This window comes from Poecilia formosa, unplaced genomic scaffold (assembly GCF_000485575.1).
Source record: "Poecilia formosa unplaced genomic scaffold, Poecilia_formosa-5.1.2 Scaffold2, whole genome shotgun sequence".
Classification (NCBI taxonomy): domain Eukaryota; kingdom Metazoa; phylum Chordata; class Actinopteri; order Cyprinodontiformes; family Poeciliidae; genus Poecilia; species Poecilia formosa.
Window position 1 is genome coordinate 3623134 of NW_006799941.1, and position 23763 is coordinate 3646896.

The window sequence follows — 23763 nt, forward strand, 5'->3', positions numbered from 1 at the left end:
GCTTTATGACAACAGTCATAAATATTCATGAAGGCTTATTCATGTTCATGACATGTTATGTCATGTTTATGACAGTGTCATGACAGTCTTATTCACCCCCCTTCAAATAAAGTGTTACCCAGATTTCTCACTACATTGCAGCTGCATTGGGTTCAACAGTGCGCGGCAGATTAATGACAAATAAAATCAGAAACTGTTTTTGCATCAGCTAATTTTGTGAGCAAGATGACTATGTAAGATTTTGAGGTCTGGATTGGTGAGAAATTTATAACTTTATTCAAGTAGAATTATGATTTTTAGGGACTTTGTTGATGATTTTATCTTGGAAATTTCAGCTTCTGAGTTCAAATGAAATACATTGTTAAACTGTGTCCTTCAAAGGCCAGTGGAAAAGTTTTTTATTTTTAATAGTTTTAAGGACTTGTTTTGCTGTGGTATTGAAAAGTCTCTCGATTTAGAGTTAAATGGTTTAGATCAAAGCAGACTAATATTTTAGCATCACCCAGACTTATCTCCAATAGATAATCTATGGCAAGATTTGAAAATTGATTGTCAGACACTCCCCATCCAAGCTGACTGATCTGTTTCGCAAGAATATTTGCTTATAAAGTCTCTATTTGTGAACGTGGTGCAGACATGTCTCAGCAAATTTAAAGCTTTGATTGCATTGACAAGAGGGGTTGAAGGCATTTATTTTCATTTCAAACCAGCCATTTTGTCTCTATTTTGGAAATACGCTCTACTTTTTTTTTTTTTTCATCTATCTCATAAAGTCACATTGAAGCTAGTGTTTACAACAGAATGTGGAAAAGTTTAGGTTGTATGGATAGTTTTGCAAGATGCAGTAAGGGAAGATGACACTTTTTCTGAGTCCACAACACCGGCAGTGACCACATAATGGAGCCCTGATGTTAAGTGTTGACAGTGAAGCCCAGACTCTGCCGCCAAGTGCAAAAAAAAAAAAAAGAAAAGAAGTGAAATGGCGCAGATGAGCAAGAAGATTATAAAATAACCCGACACTTGTGCTGTTGATGAGCGACAGGTTTTTCTTTGTTTTCCTTCTGTTTGTTTGATTGTGTTTTTGCGAGCAGAAGACAGAATGAGCAACAGATCTGAGGCCCAAACTCCTAGGAGAGGGCTTGTTTCTAACTGCTTTACACTGTAAACACACGACAGGCCACGCCTCTTTCGGTGCGCCGTGCCAAGCCACAGGAATTCCCTCTCTCTGTTTTTCTCTCGTCTTTCTATTCCAGTCTCTCTCCCTCCTTCCCTCGGTCCCTCCTTCCCGCCTTCCCCAACAGGCCAATGGGAGAGGCCTGCAGGCTGACTACTGAACCAGCAGGAACCTCTGCTCTCGTTCTGTCGTCTGTAGGACGCTCCATGCTAAATTTCTCCCTTTTGTCCTCTTCTCATGGAGAGCTCTCTGAAACCATCTTCTGTGGGAACCCAAGACTCTGCTGTGAATGTGTTGAAATTTCACCACTGAAGTGTGGTGGTGATTGAGCAGAGGAAGGGATTGTTGTAATTAGGCTTATTTACAGATGAACACTCCTTTTCTGTCACGTGTCTGTCGTCTCTCTCTTCCTCTGTTCAGTCCTGCATGCAGGGATTGTGCTCTGGCGTTGTTGGAGACACCTGGGCCAATCTTGCTTTGATTCCATAATCCATGTCTCATGCTGCAGATTAGCCCCCCTCCATGTAAAAGACACCTCTGGCTTTTTACTTAATTCACTGCTAAGAATAGATCTCTGACTCAGTAGCCTAATAACCATGCACAGCATTTACTGCGGCGCTGCTCCTGCCTGCATGAACCTGTCTGCGTGTGTTTATGTGCGCTGTTCTACCTGTGTGTGCACACTTAATTGTATTTAAGTGTTTTTGCCGTATGTAAGTGCAAGCTCGTACGTTTTGTGGGTAAGCTGCGACTCTGTTAGGCTGTTGATGCATGCTTTAAGTGGGTGTCCTCACTCAGGGGACTCAGGGGCTTGACTAAACCACAGAGCAGCGAGGTTTTTCAAATCATCACACACTTTATGGTTGAGTAGAGTAAAAATAGGTTGTGGTGAGAGACTTGAGACATAAAAGCCTGTTTTATGACTTCATTAAACAACATTTATGTTTCTGTGGCACGGTGTTTTTGATTAGCATTGTGGAGCTGATTACGTAGATGTGCTCGAGTCTCTATCCTCAACTGCTCATTCAGTTTCTTCTTCACGCTAATGAACACTGCTAACGAACTCTTTGTACCACAGAGTTTCTATGCAGTCAGAAAACGAATGCAAAAGTATCAAATTAGACCCCCAACGCCACATAGTCTGGATAATGAGGGATGAAAAACTTAGTTCGGAAAATATTTCCGTTTACAGACTTTATTTCTTATTCGTTTTCTAAAAGTTCCCCTCCATGTATCTGTTCATCTGTCTTTGTCCATCCCTCCATCTGCCCTGTTATATCCATCCATCCATCCATCCATCCATCCATCCATCCATCCATCCATCCATCCATCCATCCATCCATTCATTCACTTACACATAGTTACACTTACATACTTACCATTGCTCATACTTACTTGCATGTACTTGCTTTTGCATACACATACTTTCACGTACTTACTTACACTTACATACTTTTGCATACACCTACTTATATTTATATACTCTTACGTAAATTTACATACTTTTGCATACACCTACTTATATTTATATACTCTTACGTAAATTTACATACTTTTACTTACTTACATATTTGCGTACACATAATTATACACACACCTACATGCATTTATTTACAGAAGTACCTTTACTTAAGTACGTTTACATACACTCATGTACACATACTTGCACCTACTTATTCACATTTACATTTAATTACTTTTACTTACACTTGTACTTAAACTTTTGCACACTTAGTTACTTTCTTATACTTGCATACTTTTATATACACATTCTTACACATATTTACTTTTACTTGCATACGTTTTACCTCCACCTATTTATGTATTTTTACTTGCATACTTTTTACCTCCACCTATTTATGTATTTTTACTTGCATACTTTTTACCTCCACCTATTTATGTATTTTTACTTGCATACTTGCGTCCTTTCACTTGTCTTGCGTCCAGACCTGTAATGTTGAATTTGGACATATTGACACACAAACACAGTGTGGGAACCCTGGTACCAGTGCAGGAGCCAAGCTCCGTTCTAATGGCTTAATGTATCTGGGCTCTAACTCTGCGTCCTGGAAGTGAACCAGCATGTTTGTCAGTGGGCCAAACATCAGTCTGAGCAGAGGAAGAAGTCAGGGCTGCCTTGGTTTCCCCAGCTCCTGTGGAGGCTGTGTGGCAGCTCGCTGTGTCTCTGCAGAAACACTAGAGGCTTCAGTCCACCGCCGCTGCTGCTGGGAGGCAGGATGTTGGCAGGGCCAGGTCGGCCTGAAGACTCTGCTGCTGCTGTCTCATTGTGCTCAGCACAGAGCCCGCTCTGTTCCGATCGTAGTGATGAGCAGAAGCCACCATGCTGCACTCAGTCATGGATCAGCACACACAGACAGGCTCACACAGACACACACCAGTCTTAAAATACCAGGCTCTTCTCCTCCACTGCAGCAGCCATCAGTGCATTACTGCCATTCCTTTCTGGCAAAACAAACCTCAGCACACAGGCTAACCTCTCTGGGATTTGTCACATTCATTATCTGGATTGTGCTTACTGTTGTCCTCAGAGTCTGATGAGCACTTTATTAGGCGTCGGTGGGGGCAACAGAACCTTCTTAGATGATAATTAAGATTGTCGTCCTGAAGTGCTTCAGCTAGTTTCGCTCCTACACTGAAAGGTCAGCGTCTCGGCTGCACTGAAATCCTTTGTTAGCTGTCCCAAACCGATTTGCGCTCGGTGAGCAGATGTGGCTGACATCGCCAGTGCCCTGACCTTTAGCGGTGGGAATGTCTCAGCTGTTTCCAGACTCCCTTTTACAAAACCCCTCAGTGGCTGTGGGCTGCGTTAAGCAGCACCCTGTGGCTCCCGTACCCCCCGAAAAAAAGCACACACACACACACACACCCAAAGGCCTTTATGGTTTTTATATAAATTAAATTATTTAAAGTCTTCCTTTTCTTATGCGTTTGTGTGTTTATGTTTTCCAGGTGGCGTTGTACAACACAGACCAGGAAGGAAGCGATAGTCCGAGAAGCAGCCTTAACAACAGCCTGTCTGATCAGAGTCTAGCCTCTGTCAATCTCAACAGTGTGGGCAGCGTTCACAGCTACACACCGGTAAGAACAATGTCATATTTGTCTGTTTGGAAAACAGATTTCTACAAGTGCAAAAAGATTCAAAGCGCCAGCTTTTATCTCAAACTGTGTTATTTCTTCTAACGTGAGATACAAGCCACGCAGGATCACAATCATCTGTAGCAGCACATCGATGTAACGGGGCAGATGCTGGTCGTTTCACCCCTTCACCTTTTAAAAAAAAAGTAGTTTTGGTGTTTTTACATGACCAGATATATTTTGTCCCCATTTGCCAGCAGCTTGAGTAAAGTACTTTTTTACATCCGGATCCTAATCTGCTTTAAGGAAGTGTGGTTAAGTTTCATATCAGTCATATTTTATGAGTGATAAGAAATTTCTGCATTTTATAATCTCTAAAATTCATGGAAATGTTTAACTTTAAATGATAACAAATGGGTGTTTATTTAAATTGATACAAATTGATGTTAACTCTTGGCTACAAAACTGGGGCAAAGCTGAGCCACCACCAAAAAAAAAACACTTTATTAAACATTAATGTTTTTATTATTTCTTACGTCTCTGAGAAATTCCTCCTTTCTTTGAATTTTCCTTCCCAGCAGCCAGACTTCCCTGGAAATATCAAGTTGTGCTGATTTATAGTTCACAAGGCTTTCAGGAGAACCTTTAGTTTTCTTCAACTAATCGCTTGCTGGCTTTTTTCATGAAGGATGTTTAAAGTCAGACCTTTGAATAGACAATAGACAGAAAATAAAGGCCAACTAAACTGAACCAGTGACATCTCTACAAATAACAGGCAAGTTAACAGACAGTTTTAACATTTTACTAATTACTGCCAATCTTAAATGGTGGTTTATTTATTTTATTAGTTGAATTTGGAGAAAAATATCAAAGATATTATTAAATCATTACCAATGTAGTGATTCAGTGAACGCTATTAGCTGAAAACTTGACATACGGATTAATTGACATGTTGAAGAATGATGCATTTCTCAGGTTTTTTTTATCTGCTATTGGTGGATAAATAAGCCAGATGCTCTGATTTCTGTCCTTTATTTCTCCACATTACTTATTTTTAATCACATTACTATGGTCCAATGCAAGAGCTGCAGGCCTATAATTGAAGATTCCAGTTTTTTTGTTTTATTTTTCTGCTATCAGGCGGTAAATTATTCATAACTGACCACTTGGCCAGATGCTTTGGTATTAAATTTATCTTTAAATTCCTAAACTTTCTAACAAACGATGTCTTAGCAGATGAAGTGTCTGATTCGATATGAAAAGCACAAACTAAACTGCCAACGAATACCAATTTCTCCTACATTTTTTTTAAATAAAACACTTTATCAGTGTACTCAGTGAAGGAGACTGTATACCAAAGTGTGGGAAAGATTTAATGAGAAACAAATCATCAGAAGTGCAAAAACTACTTTTTTATTGCACCCATCACTAAGTTTTAGATTCTAGGCAGACATATTGGTTATATTTAACTTTTCAGAACCTTTTTTTATTTTTCCAGCTCCAGACTTGCAGCCTATCCTTCAACCAGTCCTATGATCCATTTTCCTTATTCCCAAGTCTTGCTGCACTATTTTAAAATGTCTGTCAGCGCAATGCTACTTGGAAATCCTATTTATGGAGGTGAAGCTTGCACTGTGGGAGTTTGACAGAACCAGCAAATAAAACATAAATGAACCAGAACACATGAATTATATCTGTTTATGATGTGTTTAATATTAAGGTTGCTTTTAGCTGCTTTGCGTAGACATGCACCGATCCAATATTAATATCTGTATTGGTCCTGATGTTGAAAAATGTCACAAATATATCGGATATTTGTGACAATCTGCCCGATTCATAGGTGCAGATCTATTCAGTCTAATTCTATGCTTCGTGCTCTGAGCACGTCATGATTTATTTATTTTACATTATATTTATAATTCCTAATTGTACTTTCTGAACAAGCTGAAACAAAGTTTAATTTTTTACCAAGGTGGTCAACCAATTGTTTTTGTCCATTTGAGTTTCTTTATTATTTTACGTTGGCTGTTATACTCTCAAATTGCACTGATTGAACAAATTAAAGTTATAACGTGTTCAACCAAGCTTGTGAAGCTGTTAGTGTGAATAAGTGGGCTGTACTGGTGCAGAGTTACCACATAAATTTGTAAATCAGTACTTTTATGCCTCTGTTTAAAAAGAAACATTTGAAGTCAATTCAGCACAGTTTCTCTGTATCGGATCGGTACCCGCTGATTCTAAACCACAGATATCTGTATCAGTATCGGAAGAAAAAAAAGAGGATCAGTGCATTGCTAAAACAGATCAGCTGAAAACGTAACAAATGTTGCAGTTTTGGTCCTGAATCAGAGCTTTCCAACAGTCTTTATTCTCAGAAGACAACAGACTTCAGTAAAAAAAAAGAACATGTCAATGAAAGAAAAAGAACATGTCAATGAAAGAAATCAGAATCAAAGTAGAGCTGACGGAGGTTGAATTTTGCAGATTTGTTTTAAATTGATTGCCAGTATTCAGTATCTGTTCACATATAACAGCACAATAAATCTCAGGAAATTCTGATCTGACCTGTTAGTTTTGGTGGTCAGTCCTTTTTCTGGAGCTTCCCCTGCCTAAGAACAATTTTAAATAAATCAGTGCTAACTGCCATTTAATATAACTTAATGTATATTTCTCTCATTGGGTTTACCAGAAGCTAAGATCCGTCTTAAGGAACCTGCAAATCAGCATTCAGTGTTACAAAATAAATCTAAGGCTTTACATAGTAGCTTTCAGCCAATTTTTGTTTCGGCAGATGGTGATTGACTACAAGAAATCTGATGAGAATCCTGTTTGATTAATAATTTGTTTCTGCAGGGGAAATAGTGGAAGGCCAGTGCACAAAGTTAAAGATATGTCTTAAAATCTCTTTGCACCTTATAAAATTTAGCAAAGTTTTACATTTCTCGATCGAACTTGAGCTGGAACTGTCGGCCTGACGTTGCCGGTTCCACTTCTGGAACTGCGCAAAAAAAAAAGAGCGATAAAGCAGGCAAAATCCAAAACCCCACAGAAATCCTGAAGGAATATTGATCTCTGCAAGCGTATAATTACGTATGCGTATAATTACGCTTGCAGAGCGTAATTAATTTACGCTCTGCAAGAAAGCAGCGCGTAAATTAATTAAAGATGCATTAAAACTTTTGCGTTGTAGTGGGGTTTTTGGGTTTTTTTTTTAGTTCAGAGTAGTAAATTATACATTTTGATCAATAGTTGTCATCTGCTAGAGAGCAATGGTCACAAAAAGGACTAAAAACGAAACCCTGCGAGTCGTAGAAAGCCGACTGTATCCTGTATGAGAGTTGATGGGAAAGCCCCAGGAGGTTTTGTTCAGAAGAACCAGCTGCAGACGGCAATAGACCGAGGTTCAGGGTGGACATGAGCGAGAGTACAACATCAGGAACGGGGTTAAGAGAAACAAAGAAAACTGCGCTCGCTCCTGGAAGCCAGACAAAGAGAAGCTCTCCCTCTGATGTCCTCCCACCAGAGATGCCCCCTCTTTGGTGTGGTCCTCCCTCCATCCTGGAGTGCTCCCCGCTCCAGGCGCCGAGCATCGATCGGCTCAGCCTGATGGATGCGCTCACGCTTGCCCGCCCGCCCGCCTGCTCCTGCTTTCTCTTTCTCTTTTTCTCTCCCAGCCTAAGCGGCAGCTCTCAGTAAACACTCTGGCTTTATTATCACCTCTCCACTCTTCTCCAAGCCAGTCCGCGAGCCACACACTTCAGCGGCCTGTCCGCATTTTAGAAGAGGAAGATGTTAGGATCAAAAATTGAACACGACCTCTCTTGTAAAGCGAGCCCACAGTGGACACAGGTCAGGTTTCTGCTGTGTGAAATAGGACTGTGTCTTCGTTGCTGCCTTTGCTGCGGTGAATCTCTCAGACAAGCCCTTAGCTGGAGGGAACAGTGCTTCTGTCTCACACCCAGAGGCGGTGTGTTACATTGACTGCCCACACAAATACGTGGATAAAATGCCTGCTTATTTGTTCAAGGTATTGCTATTGATTTTGTTTTAAATACATTTTGCTCGGCCACCAGAGTATTGGCTTTATGTCCGTTCGAGTTGCTCTCTTAATGCTGTGTGAGCCAAGGCGGTAAGCACTGACCTGCATTGTTATGGTGTACGTAATTTGTTCTTTATGTTGCATGAGGGACGCATCTTCAGCCTGAAACACGATGGTCGCAGCTTCACAGAATGGAGATATCATTGAGTTTTATCACTGATTTACATGAAATATTTCACAGGTTGTTTTTTTCTGTTTCTGTTGCACCAACAATTATTCCAACAACGCAACAAACAGAAACTTATATGCACAACCCACGCACACACTCTGACTGCAGGGAAATTTACAGAATAATGTGAATATTTCTGGAGGAAGCAGATTCGAACCGCCGCACTCGCTGTGCAGGAAGCACACAAAAATCCATCAACTCTGATTCACTTTCCTGTCTTTGCTGAAGAACGACTTCCCCTCAACATGATGCTGCCGCCCCCATGTTTCATAGTGGTGACGATCTAGTCATAATGCGCAGATGAGACCAAAACTTTACCTTTGGCTTATTTTGGATTTCTTCTTGCATCTCTTTGACCAAAATTGCAACATTTCTTACATTTTCACCTGGTGAGATTCACTTTTATACTGCGCTACGTCAAACTACCCAAAAAACTTTTAACCTCCTCACCTGTGGTGGCGCTGCACCGGGAACTACTGAAGGAAATGACACAAAAACCTCAGAAGACGACTCTGAGCACAACGTCCTTCTTCACAAACTGTAAACAAAAATGAAGTGGCATCAGATTTTAGTGGTTATAGGATTTTTCTTGTCGTTTGTAAAAATAAAAAAATGAGCCATTTCACCCTCTAGTGCATTTGTTCTGGTTGTATTTACCCACAATGCTGTAGTCCACTTCCTGCTTTTGTAGTGGTTTCTGGTCCGTTTGGCATTCAAGCGAGTTCAATTCAGCTGAACTGAGACCTAGGTTTTTAATCGGACCAGAGTTCGCTTGTTTGGTCCACTTCAGAGTTCGGTTGCGCGTTCACACCTCCCCAATCAAACCAAACTCTGTAGACCAATGAACCAGAGTTTGATTAAAGCGGACCAAACCAGTGTGGTGTCAGTGTCGGCCTAAAATAAAGACAGATTCATGAAGTGCAAAACTAAAAGTTATTAAATAATCCAGCTGAGTTGTTGATCTCTGCAGCTCCTGCTGCTGTGCAGTAGCTGCTTCTCCAATTAACGCCCTCCTTGTCCGGCCGGTCGGCTCACGTTGACTTTGTGGGGTTTTTTCTAGATGATGAATTGAACAGCAGTGCGTGACATGTTTTTTATGGGTTAGGATATTGCTTTATAACCTCACCTCGCTCTAAATTTTCTCCACAGCCTGATTTCTTTTCCTGTCTGCTGTTTATCATGATGCTGTTTTTTACAAATGTTCACTAACAAACCTCTGAAGCCTTCGCACAGCTACAGGCGGCTGAATACATATCATGCTCTACTTTTTTTTTTTACATATAATTTATGTCTGCTTAAACATCTTTCCAGCAGTAGCTCCTTTCACATGTTAAACATTAAACCCAGCGTCTCCCTCGTCTCCCTCCATCTCCCCAGGTGACCAGTCATCCGGAGCCCGTGTCCCAGTCGATGAGCCTGCAGCAGCCCCCCCAGTCCCAGTACAGTATGCCAGACAGGGAAAAGCAGCTCCCGTTCTCAGACTTCGAAGATCTCAGTGCCTCCTTCCGCAGCCTTTACAAGTCTGTCTTTGAGCAGTCCTTCAGCCAACAAGGTGAGCAGCCTCTCCAGGGCGCTGGGGGGGAAATCTATCAGCGAGCCGAAGACCCTAGAAGCGATTTTCCTAATGTGGGCTTGTTCTTAACAGCTGGGGCTATAGAGAGTCTTTAGGAACTAATGAGGTTTACTCTAAGTGTGCAGGTATTCAGCTCGGCTCACTTGGCTTTAATCCAAACCTTTACAGAGGACTTTCAGGCTCTTGCCAGGGAAATGCTAAGACTTATCTATTTATTTAGAGCTGGAGTCTGAGAGTTCATGCTTTAAATATTTTATTGCAGGACATAAAGAGATATGACTGCACTTTTTATTGTTAATTCTTTACTTTTTATTTCCGCCCTTACGTGAAAGTTAAGAGCGTCTGGTTGCACTTCAAACGGAGGGCAAGAGCTTGTTGGCAGCCCAAAAACTCCTACTTACATTGATGGGATTTTTTATTTTTTTAAATCTTTTTAATGGATAACAAGTCAAAGAAAACATCAGAATCCCTGCAGAAGAAAAAGCAGTTTTGTGTATAATCTGATTGACTGATGAACATGAAGCTCTTGACAAGCGAGTCAGGAGGAAAGCAGACTGAGCTTTCTGTGGATAACCCACTTTCACAAATCAAATGCATTTCATGCTAATGAGAGTCTGCTTTAATCTATCATCTGTGTTTTATTAGTTAAAACACAGATTTTTTTTTTTTTTTTTTACGTGCATAAAAGTGAAATTTCTCTCAGACAAGCTCCTGCAATTAAAGAGCGTAAATAATCGAGCTTGGAGGATTTCACACTCTGCCGCTGCGGACAGTGAGCTAATTCACTGGCTTTGATAATAGGTAATGAGCTCGCATTATTATTCCGGTGCCGCGCTAATTGCTTTCTGTATTTCCCTGGTTGGACAATGGGCTTTCTGTACCGATAAGAGATGCACCTTTGTCACCCCTGCGGCGATTGTGGAGGTGCGGGGCCCAGAGTCGGCTCTGAAAGCACTCCAGTGGAATGGGTTCGCGGTGCCAAAACTGTGAAGGTCGGGGCCTCTTAAGGGCCCCTCCCCACCGCTCAGATGATTGCAGCGGGCTGCGCAGATGTTCGTGCTGCTTAAAGAGCTGCACAACCAGATAGTCAGAGATGATACAGGACTCTGAGGAGGAAAGAGAGCAGCAGCTCCAGCTTGTGAAACGTCCAATAGCCCAAGCTGAGTCATTCCCTGACGCAACAAAATGGCAACTGGTCTTTCTCAAATGTTGACGCTCCTGCAGCAGCTCTCCATTAAAAACCCCTGACATGCTTCCAGGATCAGTTATTTTCAGATATTTACTGAGTTGATTACTTTTTATGAAATAACCAAAGATTAAAATCTAGCATAAACTGAATTTGCATTGATGATGATTTCATGAGGGATTCAAACCCTCGCTGCTCAGAGTTTGAAAGAAGTCAAAGTAAACACTGAGAGAGAGCCTAACTACATTACTATCCACTTTTTACGTCTGTATTCAAATGTATTGTTTGCAGTTACAAGGCCTAGCAAAAGTGTTCACACCCTTGGAGCTTTTCCACATTTTATCACATCACAATCACAGTTTTCAATGTTTCTTACTGGGATTTTATCACAAAGTAGTGAATAGACATGAAGCAGGAGAAAACTAATGGCTGGTTTTTACTGCAGTTACAGCCAAAAATGGTAGGGTTTGTCTGTAACTGATTTTTTTTATCTACAGACTGATATTTGGTGTTCTTATTTTATAATATTAATTAAAAAACATTATTTTATATGGTGAAAAAATTCTAATTAAAAATATATTGATTTATTTTTGTATTTTTTAATTTTACCTCCAACTTTCTGAGGTCCCCTAGCGCCCCCTATTGGCTCCCTACTTTGAAATAAATTAAATTAAACAATCTCTGGAGGCAGTGGGAACACTGGATTTTATTCAGAGGCGTCAGAGTAAAGGGGACAGACTACAAATGTAAACAAAACAAGGCTGGGCAATAAATCAATAGCTATATATATATATATATATATACATACACACACACACACACACACACACACATATATCACCATAGACACATGATCCGATAAAATGTTGAATAATTTCACTGACCTCTGATCCAGAACCGCACAGCATTCTGGGAGATGTAGGCAGAGGAAAGGTTTTAGCCACCCAACCAACCTAACAGCCAGTTCAGGAAGATTAGTGGAATCAACCCACTGAGTCACTCTTTGGTTACCTAGCAACTCAGTCACTCTTTGGTTACCTAGCAACCTGTTGAGTAGCTGGCGCAGCAGTTCGGTGCCTTATAACTGCTTAAAAATAAAATAAACAATTGTGTGGAGTGAAAAGAGAAAATTAGTACAACATCTCTGCAGGAACATGTGGATAAAACAGAAACGGTCAGGTGACTAGTTTGGCAGGATTTTATATGTTTAAATGAAAAAAGCTAATCAATAATTATTGATATTGACTTGTATGAAACGGTTATATCAGGGGTCTGCAACTTTTGCCATATTTAAAGACTAATTTTTGTACCCCGTCCAGGTAAATAAATAAACTTATCAAAATGACCTTTTCATAGGACATTTTTATATTTTTAATTTAAAAATGTCAAGTTTCCTGTCCACTATGGGAAATTTATTTTTAAGGGACCACCATTTTATTTCTATTTTTAGGTTTTAATATGCAGAAAAAGAAACATTTTTAGCAAAAAGAGATGGATGTAAAAGAAAAGCACATTGTTTTCAACCTAATGACAAGATAATTAGGTATAAGAATTGATTATTTTAATGTCATTCAATTAAATTATTCAAAGAAAATACTGTAAAACTGCTAAAAACTAGATTTGTTTTTATGTCTGTATTTAAAAGTATCAGTTGGCTTTATTTATTTGTTCAGCCAAAGTTAAGAGCCATTGAAGGTCCAGGGTTGCAGACCCCTGGCTTATGTCATAGTTTGTTTTTCAGCGATATCACCAAGCACTAAAACAAAATCCCTCTGATTGTTTTTAGATTTATTTTTATCCACTTTCACTTGATGCTCTACTTTATATTGGCCTGTTGTTTTAAATTCCAGTAAGGTACATTGAGGTTTGCAGTGTCATAAACTGGGAGGTTGCCCGAGTCTCTGGTTGTTTGCGTGTCCTCAGAGCTCGGTGTGTGTGTGTGTGTGTGTTTCAGGTCTGATGGGCATGCCGTCGGATAACTCCCAGCAGACCCACACCTCCTGCTCCTATCAGCACTCCCCCAGTGGCACCATCAACACTCAGAACAGCCTGTCAAACAACCAGCCCAACAACCACCACAACAACAGCGGCCAGGTTCCCCTGTCCCACCCGGCCCAGGCCCATCCCGGCCACGGCTCGCCCCACGCCCAGCACCTCTCGCAGCACAACCAACACGGCCAGCACCCGCAGCACGCCGCGCACTCCCAGCACGGCCAGCACCCGACCCACGGCCAGCACCCGCAGCAGCAGCAGCAGCACACGGCGCACCCGGCCCAGCACACGCAGCACAACCAGCACCCCTCCCAACACGGACAGCAGCACCAGAGCCTCTCCCACCCGCAACAGATGGCCTGCAACACAGGTGAGACCCTCCGTCTCTTTCTGCTGGACCGGCGTCTGCTTTTGTTTTCCCTTTGTTTGAATCCGTCACACGGCTGGACGAAGGCGCTCAGGTGCAGTCATGACCGTGTTTGGAGGTGATCCTCCCCGTTTTGCCAGAGAGCTCAAAGAAAACAATTTAATTTCTTAACCAGTAAATTATCTTTTAATTTATTACCTTTGGTGTGGAGAACAAAGCCGTGCTGAAGCCCCGACTTCAGCAGGATTTATAGACACTGGCTCCTCCTAGTGGCCACTTCCAGGAACTGTTCGACTGTCAGATGAGTTGACGTCTCCTCTTTCTTTTGGCTCCAGATTACTGCAAGTACAAATGCAAAAACGTGACTGCAGTGAAAATGCATAATCTGACCTTACAGTCTGCTAAAATTAAAATAAAAAAGAAAGCTGTTATTATTCAACAGCCAGTATTTAATTAGAATTTAATTAGATTTTATGACTTCTTAACTTTATGCTCTTCTTAGAGTTACGGACATGACGTTCTGTGTGTCTGTGTTGCAGGTTTACGGTCCGAGTGGTACCCCAATCTGGATGCCCTGAAAGAAAGCTGTCGTATTGCCAGCAGCTACAACTGGGCTGATGTCGACCTTTCTCCTTTCCAAGGTCCATTGCACTAATAAACCCTGCACCATTAGTTTATATTTCAACCTGCGCTCAGGATTTTATTATTCATAACAGCACTGTCACTATAGAATGGGCGATAAATTGTCCCATAAGTTGTTGGGATAAATGATAACATTGTTGTTTTGAGACAGTTTTGAAGTAATATAATGGTAATGGCATACTGATGCAAGAACACATTGTCAAATTAATAAACTTTGGAACTGGAAAACATTTTAAATAGTCAAAATAAATAAAACTAGAGAAACGACAAAAAAATGAATTATGAAGTCTCTGTAAACAGAATTATCCTTAAAAAAAAAAAAAAAAAGTTAGTTGAGACCAAAACACCAAACTGAAGACTTTTGTCATCCAGTTTCAAAAAATCAAAACAGTATAAAAATAGTTTTTGTTTGTAATTCAATTAATTTGAAAAGGATTAGGATGAAGAATTACCCCATTTCTAACTAATTTGATTTAAAATGTGAAACTTTTTACTCAGCTCAATAGTTTTTAATTGTTTATTTTGTTTTTTTACAACTAAAGTAAACCCAAAATTCACCTTATCAGATAATTACAGGAGGAAAAACAAACAAGTTATTTTAATACAGAAATGTCAGCTTTCTGAAAAAACCTTTTCATTCACTCATATCATCGAAGTATCTTCACTCTCCAGAAGCAGTCAGTCTTGCATCATATCTGACGATACCTCTGACTGAAGACTGTTGCTGTATGTTTCATGATGACGCAGAATGCCAACACCTCACCATCCAGTGACAGAATCATCAGCATATATCATCAGCTCTAGGCAAAGACTGCTGATCCACCTCGTTTGCTTTTGCCGTTCCTTTTTAAGTCTGTTTGGCTGTGTGGTTTGAAAACAGAGCGATGGAGTTGAGCTCATTTGAGCTTTGAGGTGCTAATCAGTTGCTTCCGGTTGTTTAAAAAAATGACAGAAATTATCTTAATGTTTTTTTGGACAATTAAAAAAAATTGTCCAAACAAAAAGCAATGTCTTAACCAAAAAAATTAACAAAAGATAAAAAAAAAATGTTTTAATTAAAATAGTTGACATTAATCAACTTTAACACCATTCATGGCAGAGTAGATATGCAGGAATTGGCACAATACCTAAATTCATTCTTTGTCCTGAGAGAAGAAAGAAAAAAATCAACAAAATAAAACATTTATACAAGAAATAACTGATGAACAGACAGAAAAGTTATGAAAACAGGATAAAATGACGATCAAATCAGAACAAACATAGCAGATCTGCTCCAACATTTAGCTTGACTTACTGCATTAATGCGGCGTGGCACGGAGCGACCTGTAGGTCATCTTCATCACATCTTCCTCTCCGTAATGCTTCACTTTCTGAGTTCAGCTCAGGATGATTGTGTCAACATAACATTTCTACAGTAATAATCCATTTCTAAGTCTTGTATCATATGAATTTTGTGGGGGGGTTTTTTTTTGTTTGTTTGCTTCAAGTCAAACATTTGAAATAAATCAGTGATGAATCCACACAGTGAGACTCACCTGAGAGTGATCTGGACTCCAGATTAATTTCCTCCGACGTTAAAAGCAGAGGCTGGATGTACAGCTCTGCTCCAGCCTTTGATTGAGTGCTGATGTGTCGGCACTCCAGAGTTGATTACAACTTTAATTAAACCGAGCTCTTCAATTAAATAACACCGCCTTCAAGTTTAATTACCAAAACACCCAGCTCAGCAGGTCAGTTTATCCAATTAAGAGTCAAGGAATGCAAGGTAGGATGTTTTTTAAATATCACCCACTGAAGGTTGCTGATATGATGAATATATGCTGCAGACGCGTCGTTCGCTTGCTACGTTTACATTCTGTTGAAAGAAACTGTTCCAGTTTTCATTAATTTCCAAAAACGTTGCATTTGTCTCCAAAGGTTTAAGAGAAAGCATGAGACAGGCTGAGCTGAACAATTGGTGCCTTGAACCCACCCAGATCGCGGACCTCTGCTCGTCTATCAACCAGTTCTTTGCTCGCACCGGCGTCATTCAGCAGCAGGGGGCAGTACAGAGTCCTGTGTGTCACGGCGCCATGCACACCAACAAACCCGGCCAGCACCTCAACACAGGTCTGTACACCTGCAGAAGGTTAAAGCCGTTTATGTTTTAAAAAGCGATTTATTTGGAGTGTCTGTGCTAAAAACGGGTTGTGTAGATTAATTAAATAACGTGAAATAATCACAAACGTCATCGCAAGGCACTTTACGGGACAAATGGGTCACATTTATATTGACAGCGAGAAAGAAAGAGACTAAATGCAGAATCACTGATCCGGTTCTACTTTTTAAAGAAAAAGAGAAACAAACACCACATTAATACCAGCAAATAATGTTAAAATGGAGAGTAGTAGGAGAAAACGACAGAGCCTAAAGTGAACAGTGAACTATACATGCCGTTTTATTTTCACATTGTTTATTTTGTTAATATACGTGTTGTAGATTCAGGATTGCTGAATGTCAGAGAAAGCTTCTGATTGTGTTTAATCATCAGGAAACCTCTACATGGACACAAGACAGAGTATGCCCCCGATGATGGGTCCCCCCGGATACCCCCACATGCCCCCCATGAGCAACACGGGGCCCACAATGACAGGTAATCGCCCCATAAACACCCTGCTCTGAGAAATCATTCCCTCTTCACACCGCCTAAACCTTTCTCACTTTTTAATAGTGTCAGACCTCAATGTGGCGTTTGGGTTTTTCACAAACCGAAACAGTTCATAACTTCAAAAAGATCCACAAACGCACAAAATGTTTTACTGATTAAACTGAGAGAGCTGAAGCTCCACTCTGGGGCTGAGTCGATCAGTCAGGTTGCAGATTTTATTCCTTATCGATTCTCGTTGATTTATGAAATAGACTCTTTAATTCAAAATATGCACCATGTTTGATTCAAACTAAATAAAAACTAACTTGAGCAATAAGAATCCCTCTGTCAAATAAACATTTTAACATCAACAGTTTATGCCTTTAACATAATAAACGAGCCTCATCGGAAAATATATTCTAATTTATTTAATATGACTGCAAATGTTAATGAGATGGAGATTATTCATAACATTAATAGTAGTAGTTTAACGTTTCCATGGAGATGCTCAAAGCTCCGCCCCCCTCCAGAGTCACTGCTGTTGCTAAGCAACATATCAACACTCTACATTGGTACAAATCGGTTACATGCTGTGTGGTTTGAGGATGTTGGATGTATTCCCTCCTCTTATTGTGATTAAAGATCTGAACATGCTGCTTCTGCTGCGACGCCATCTTGGATATTTTCTGAAGCAAAATAACGGAGCGTGGCCAACACGTCGTCACGCAAATGCATCGCGCCTTAACCGATCAGTTGAATCGATTCCAAGGAGCTGAACTACTGAGGACCGGTTCTCGATTCCCATCTCTTCTGTCGACGTGTTCACAGAAGGATGATTTGTTTGTAAACGCAGCGAACGCGCGCGCAATTTGACTGCAGAAAGAGCCGAGCCGTCCATTGGATTCTCTCTGGTTTCTATGGTTACCTGCATTTATCTTGCTGTTTTAACATTAGCTAGCATGTTGTAAACATATACGTGGTGAACAATAAGAAATAAAATATGTACATTTTTATTTAAACCCCCCCAGATATTTAGCATTCAGAAGACATATAAAATCATTTCTTCCTAGTTTGGTCACAATTGGAGAGAAATGAAGACGTAGCTGCAGCCATCAAGGCAGGTGATAAACTAAACCTTCAGAAATTAAAATTCAGCAGGTTGAACCGGATGCAGAGTGAGGTGCAGAAACAATGTGCTGAAAATAAAACCTCTAACAAAGCTGCATATGGGAGTTTCACTGGACAGAGAGGGGATCTGTACTGATTACTAGATGTAAATTATTTTATTAGCCTAATTGTAAATAGTTTAAATAATTATAATAATTTATTCTTGCCTGTTCTGATGTGCAGCAGGGTGATGTCCACTGACGATCCCTCTGTAGAAAATGACTGAAAAACAGTCAGATAGTCCAAAGAAAATATCAAAACCCTGCAGAACTGTCGTTCAAGACCTTCAAAATAAGTATTTGGCTTCTTAAAGTGAAACAACAACAACCTGCCATGTTTGCCGCTTGTTTCCTGCAGGACACCATGCACAGATGAACCAGCAGCACATGATACCTTCCAGGACCTTCCAGATGCATCGCATGCAAGCTGACGACATCCAGGACGACTTCGACTGGGACTCCATCGTCTAGCCGCTCCACTTCCCCGTCAAAGCAAGTCCAAGCCGATGGAGGAGGAGGGGAGGGGGGGCGAAGCCCGGAGGAGGCCAGGCTGAGCCGACGAGGCCGCAGGTTGTGTGATGCAGAGGAACGTTTGACACGGCGAAAAGCCCCGCAGACTTCAGAGTCCTGACACGGCGAACCACAACCAGAAAACGTTGTTACTTTGAAGACAATCATGTTCAGCCAGACCTGCTCTCGTCTGGAGACGAGTGGAGCTCATTGACACTGACCCTCCTCAGCCAGCCCCCTCCTCTTACCCAGACCATCCTCTTCCTGCCACACCCCCCCCACCCGACCCCTGACCCCTCTGCTCCTTAACTGTCATGTGATTTGAGCGACGTGTTCAGCTTGTAATTCTTCTCGTGTCGACATAGGCCTCAGCTGCCTCTAAGATGAAGTTCTCTCTCTCCAACTTTCTCTCCCCTCTGTTTATTTTTTTGTGTTTATGATATTTTTGTCTCTTTGTTTTTATTTTATTTTATTTTTTTCCAAGAAAACACAGGCCGTCTGTCTCTGTGAGTAACGTGATGGTGCTCGTTGGTCGCTTCTGGGGAAAACAGGTTTACAGATGTTTAAAATCTGAACAGGGTGTTTTTTTGTTTGTTTGTTTTTATCCCCACTGGTTTGATTTTATTTTGTTTGTTTTTTTTAAACCGGGAGTCGAGCCGGAGAGGGATCCCACAGGGCGCCGTGATCGGCTCTCTGTGTGCCATGGGAGAACAGAGACTCATCGTTCGCTCTTAAACACTTAAAGATGAATGAATTGTGACATTGAGGAGATGAAATCAGGAGTGAGAAAACAGACCTTTGACTTAAATCTGCGTCTTGTGAAGTTTAGAGTTGTTTAGATTGGTGACGGAAACTGTAGCACCTTTAGAAATTCAACCAAACTCAAACCGTTTCAGTCTCTATTGTTCACTAAATAAGATGCTGCCGCTCAAAAACAATAAGATTAGCATCACGATACATCTGAGTTGAGTTTTGTTTGGATGAAGATTCAAGGATTTTTTTACTGTCATACCACTTCTCATTTGTGGTACAAAATTTGGACTCGGGTCCCAGATTAAGACACTTAATACACGATGAATAATAAATGGTCTGAACCTCGTTAACATCTCAGTTATTCAGCCACAGAAACGTCTGAAACTCCACCTCAGATCCCAAATAATAAATATATTAATATATAAATAAATAGAGCAACATCTGCAAGAAAACATGGGGAGAAAATGATTCGGGGAAAAAAAATACTTAAATGAGATTTTATTTAATGATCAATAGGGCTTAATCTGATTAATCATGACTCCATTGTTGAAATAATTAACTAATTTAGTAATCGATTGATTGATCATTAACTCGAGAACAGAGAAGGCAAAGCAGTAATTAAGCCAAAACTGTTTTAAAAATATACACATTTTGGATTTAAGATTTTAAAAATATTATTTTTCTGTAAACATATTCTCCATAAATGGCAGACTGAGCTTAATCTAGTTCAAATTATGTGAAAACTCGGATTAAGCGCCAATTATAAATCGGTTAATCCAAAAATAATGAGCAGATGTTGATAGAAAGCTTTTCACATTAAAAGTGTTAAACTTCAGATTCATCCTTTGCTACAAATGATTCGTTAATGAAGCTATTATTGCTTTTTACGCAATAAAAATGTTTATTTTCTAATTTTAAAAAGGAACTGCATTCTTTATTTTTTATGCTTAGATGAAAAATCTGCAGAATGTGGCCATTTTTTATCCGATTTATTCAACAGAACAATTGATTACTGAAATAATTGTTAGCTTCAGCCCTAATGATCAATAACAAAGCGTCTGTTTGTGAACATTAGAGACCGTTTGATGCTCCCTGCAGAGTCCGATGTGATCAGTTGTTGTTTTTTTCTTTAAATTGTAATTTTAGGCTCCGATTGTTGGCTGCACTCACCTCTGCTCTGTGTGAGCGCGAAGCACACGGTGAAGGAGGGAAGGCGGCTCACGCAGGCAGGTTTTCTCAAGCACAGAGCAGTGGAGCGACCCGAAGGTTCTCCAGAACCGGCTCCACGGTCAGCAGCGCTGCTGGCCTAAAGAGACACTATGGTTAGAGGAGGATGAGCCCTTTGCACATGAGTTCCTTTTGTTTACTTGGCCTCCAGACGCAAAGCCGACCTTGTTTCGTCCCGCAGCGGCCGCTCCGATTGGCCGCTCTGCTGCGCCGCGTCGGGTTCTACCGTTCTGGTGCTTCTCCAGCTGCAGCACTGTGTCTCTGTTTGAGGGAGTAGCACAATGTTTCTGGGATTGTATTCAGGCTTTTTAATCTGGGAGTTGAGAGATTAACAAAGCAGTCAGCCGAGTTTACTGAAAGCTGTTGTCCAGATTAGAGGTGCACCGATTTATCGGAGCCGATTTCACTGCACTTTACCGACTCGTCCACTTTCTTCCTCTGTTCAGCAACATTTCAGACATCATCAATCGGTATCGGCCAAAATCGGCAGTTCAGTCTTTTTATAGATCGGTAATCTACAATCGGCCTAAAAACTGCAATCGGTGCACCCCTACTCTAAATAAAACTGCAAGATTTAATCTGATTAGGTTTATTCTCGGTTTAAAGGACTGAGAATAAATAAATAAAACAAACCTGGTTCATGTTTGGTGATAAATTTTATAAAGTGAAGGGGATTATTTTCATATCAGATTTTAATAAATGGCACATAGAAACATTTTCCCTGCAGAGATTATTATTTTATTCAGTTGTTGTGAAGATGCACTGAGCAGAGTTTTCCTGACAGATTCTGATTTTAATAGTGCTAAAGAACTAGAGCACATAGAAAACAGAACGATCTGAACCTGCAGGTCGGCCAGTAAAATTACATTTTTTACTGGCCGATAAATTGTCCCAGAAGTTATTCTAATAAATGATAATATTGTTGTTTTGAGACCATTTTCAATCAATATAATATTAAAATAATAATGAAGGAACAGATTCTAAAAGATCAAAAAACTTTAAATTATAAATTTAACACTGGAAATGGAAAACATTGTAAATAAACAAAATGACAAATTAAATGATTTATAAACTGTCCTTCATAAAAAGCTGAGACCAAAACACCAGACTGAAGACTTTTATCGTCCAGTGTGAGAAAAAAAATAATTCAAATAGAAATTATTGATTTTTATTTATCATGCAATAATACATCAAAAAATAATTGACAGGTTCCTGTTTTTGAATCCAACAGAAAACAAATTGATCATTTCCGTTTATCAGGGTTTGTTTGATTTTATCTTAAGTCCTTAAAAGTTCCTGATATTCAAACTGCGTAGTTTTGTAATAAAGTCCAATCCAACGTTTAGCTGAAAACCTAAATTTGGACAGAACTATTTACAGCTGGAACCAGATAAAAATGCACTTTTTCCTCACAATCTGAATTTAAATCTGATTAAACTTTTATTTTTAGATCAGTTAAAATTTTAGCTGTAGAATATCAAATGCTATCACAAAACACAATTAACAGTAATAAATTATACAACAGAGGATTGAAACTTTAGTTTCATATTTTATCTCCAGGAAAAGTGTAAAAATTTGAAAAGTGAATTTTTAGTTTGGTAAAATGTACGAACCCTGATTTATGCATGAATTTGTTTATGATTAACATTAATCTAATCTGAAAGTGCAAACTGAATATCTAATATTTCGATCGGTTTCGATCTCCGGCTGGTCGATCGGTTTCGATCTCCGGTCGATCGGTTTCGATCTCCTGCTGGTCGATCGGTTTCGATCTCTGGCTGGTTGATCGGTTGCGATCGATCGGTGCGTCTCCTGGCTTCCTCTCGGTAAATTAATTTATCACTAAACCTAAATTTATTTAGCTTTTAAATCCATTAAACTGTTTTAATGTCTGGAGCTCAAGCACAATGTTTATTCTCGGTTTGTTTCCAGTCTTTATTCTAACCAAACGTCACGTCAACCTGAACGAGTTTGTTTTATTTAACGAGGTTTCGTCTCCTGGTGTTGCTGTGCTGTTTGACTTCATGTTAAAGTGACAATCATTGATTTCTCTTATTATTTTTAAATTATCACAATATGTTGTGAAAACGAGGCACTTTGAGATCGAACATTTTATTTTTTTATTTTTTTTAGTTTAGTTGAACATTACAGAACCAAACTCTGTAGATTTTGTTTTTTTGCCTGGTTTATACTGTGGATCGTAGATCTTGAACACCCAGAAGCTGCACTGTGCAGGAGAAAATCAAGGTTCTCTGATTTAAGCTTATGAAACTGCCATTTATTATCATTTCTCCACGTATTCTCCGTTTCTAACCTCCTGCCAGTCTCGTGTGTTCGCCTCTGCTCCTCTCTCACTCATGTTTTGCGTTTCTATCAAACTAATTTCTCGGAACCGAGTCGTGGATCTTCTGGGAGGTCGGCACGGGGTCACGGCGACGCCTTTCAGCTCTTCCAGGCGAAGACTGAGAAAACGGACTTTCACACGAACTCATCCGCCGACGGGAGACGATCGGAGGAAAGGAAAATAAAAAAGGGAAAAGGTGAAGAAACGACTGGATCCCAGTTTTTACATTTTGTCCGTTTGTGTGCGTTCTTGTGGACGTTTTTACTTTTCTTCTTCCTGTGTTTTTTGTTTTTTAATACAGCTGGACATGTACCTGCCAGAGAGATTATTATTATTGTTATTATTATTATTGGGGAGAAAAAAAAACAATAAAAAAAAATAAATAAACCTTGTTACAACATTGGAGAGAACTGCCAACATCTACTGCTGATTGGGGCCTGTTTTATTCAGTGCTGGTGTGTCGTTGTGCTTGTACATAGTGTGTCTTTTCAATCATCCCCTTTTTTCTCCGGGGGGGGGGGATTCACAAGAGAGAGGCAGGAAAAGAATATTTTGTTATTGTCCTATCAGAGGGTGACAGTATGTATATATCTATATTGTATATATGTGATGAAAATGCGTTGGCTTTTTGTGTGACACTACCTTTTACCTGTACCTATGGTTCTACATTCAGTGTTTTCAGTGTTGAAAGTATATATTTGGTTTGTGTTTTTATTTTGTAGTTTTTGTTTTTATTTCGTCTTTGTCATTTCTTTCTCTTTTGTTTTTTTTTTGGTTTTGTTTGTTTTGTCTCCCTGTTTGTTTGTTTGTTTACTGCACGGTTTATTACTTTTGTTGTC

General features: G+C 39.9%; 1 protein-coding gene across 2 annotated transcripts in view; it reads left to right on the forward strand.

Moving 5' to 3' along the window:
- The window catches only part of foxj3 (forkhead box J3), a 102739-nt gene extending 81699 nt beyond the window's left edge, over window positions 1-21040 (forward strand). For both annotated transcript variants that reach the window (XM_007550059.2, XM_016670695.1), the window contains exons 6-12: window positions 4145-4273; window positions 9916-10090; window positions 13252-13659; window positions 14196-14297; window positions 16216-16407; window positions 16829-16930; window positions 18449-21040. In XM_007550059.2, coding sequence (XP_007550121.1) covers window positions 4145-4273; window positions 9916-10090; window positions 13252-13659; window positions 14196-14297; window positions 16216-16407; window positions 16829-16930; window positions 18449-18561 — 1221 coding nt within the window. In that variant the 3' untranslated portion in view covers window positions 18562-21040. The remainder of the gene's footprint in view (window positions 1-4144; window positions 4274-9915; window positions 10091-13251; window positions 13660-14195; window positions 14298-16215; window positions 16408-16828; window positions 16931-18448) is intronic.
- Window positions 21041-23763: the final 2723 nt, after the last annotated feature.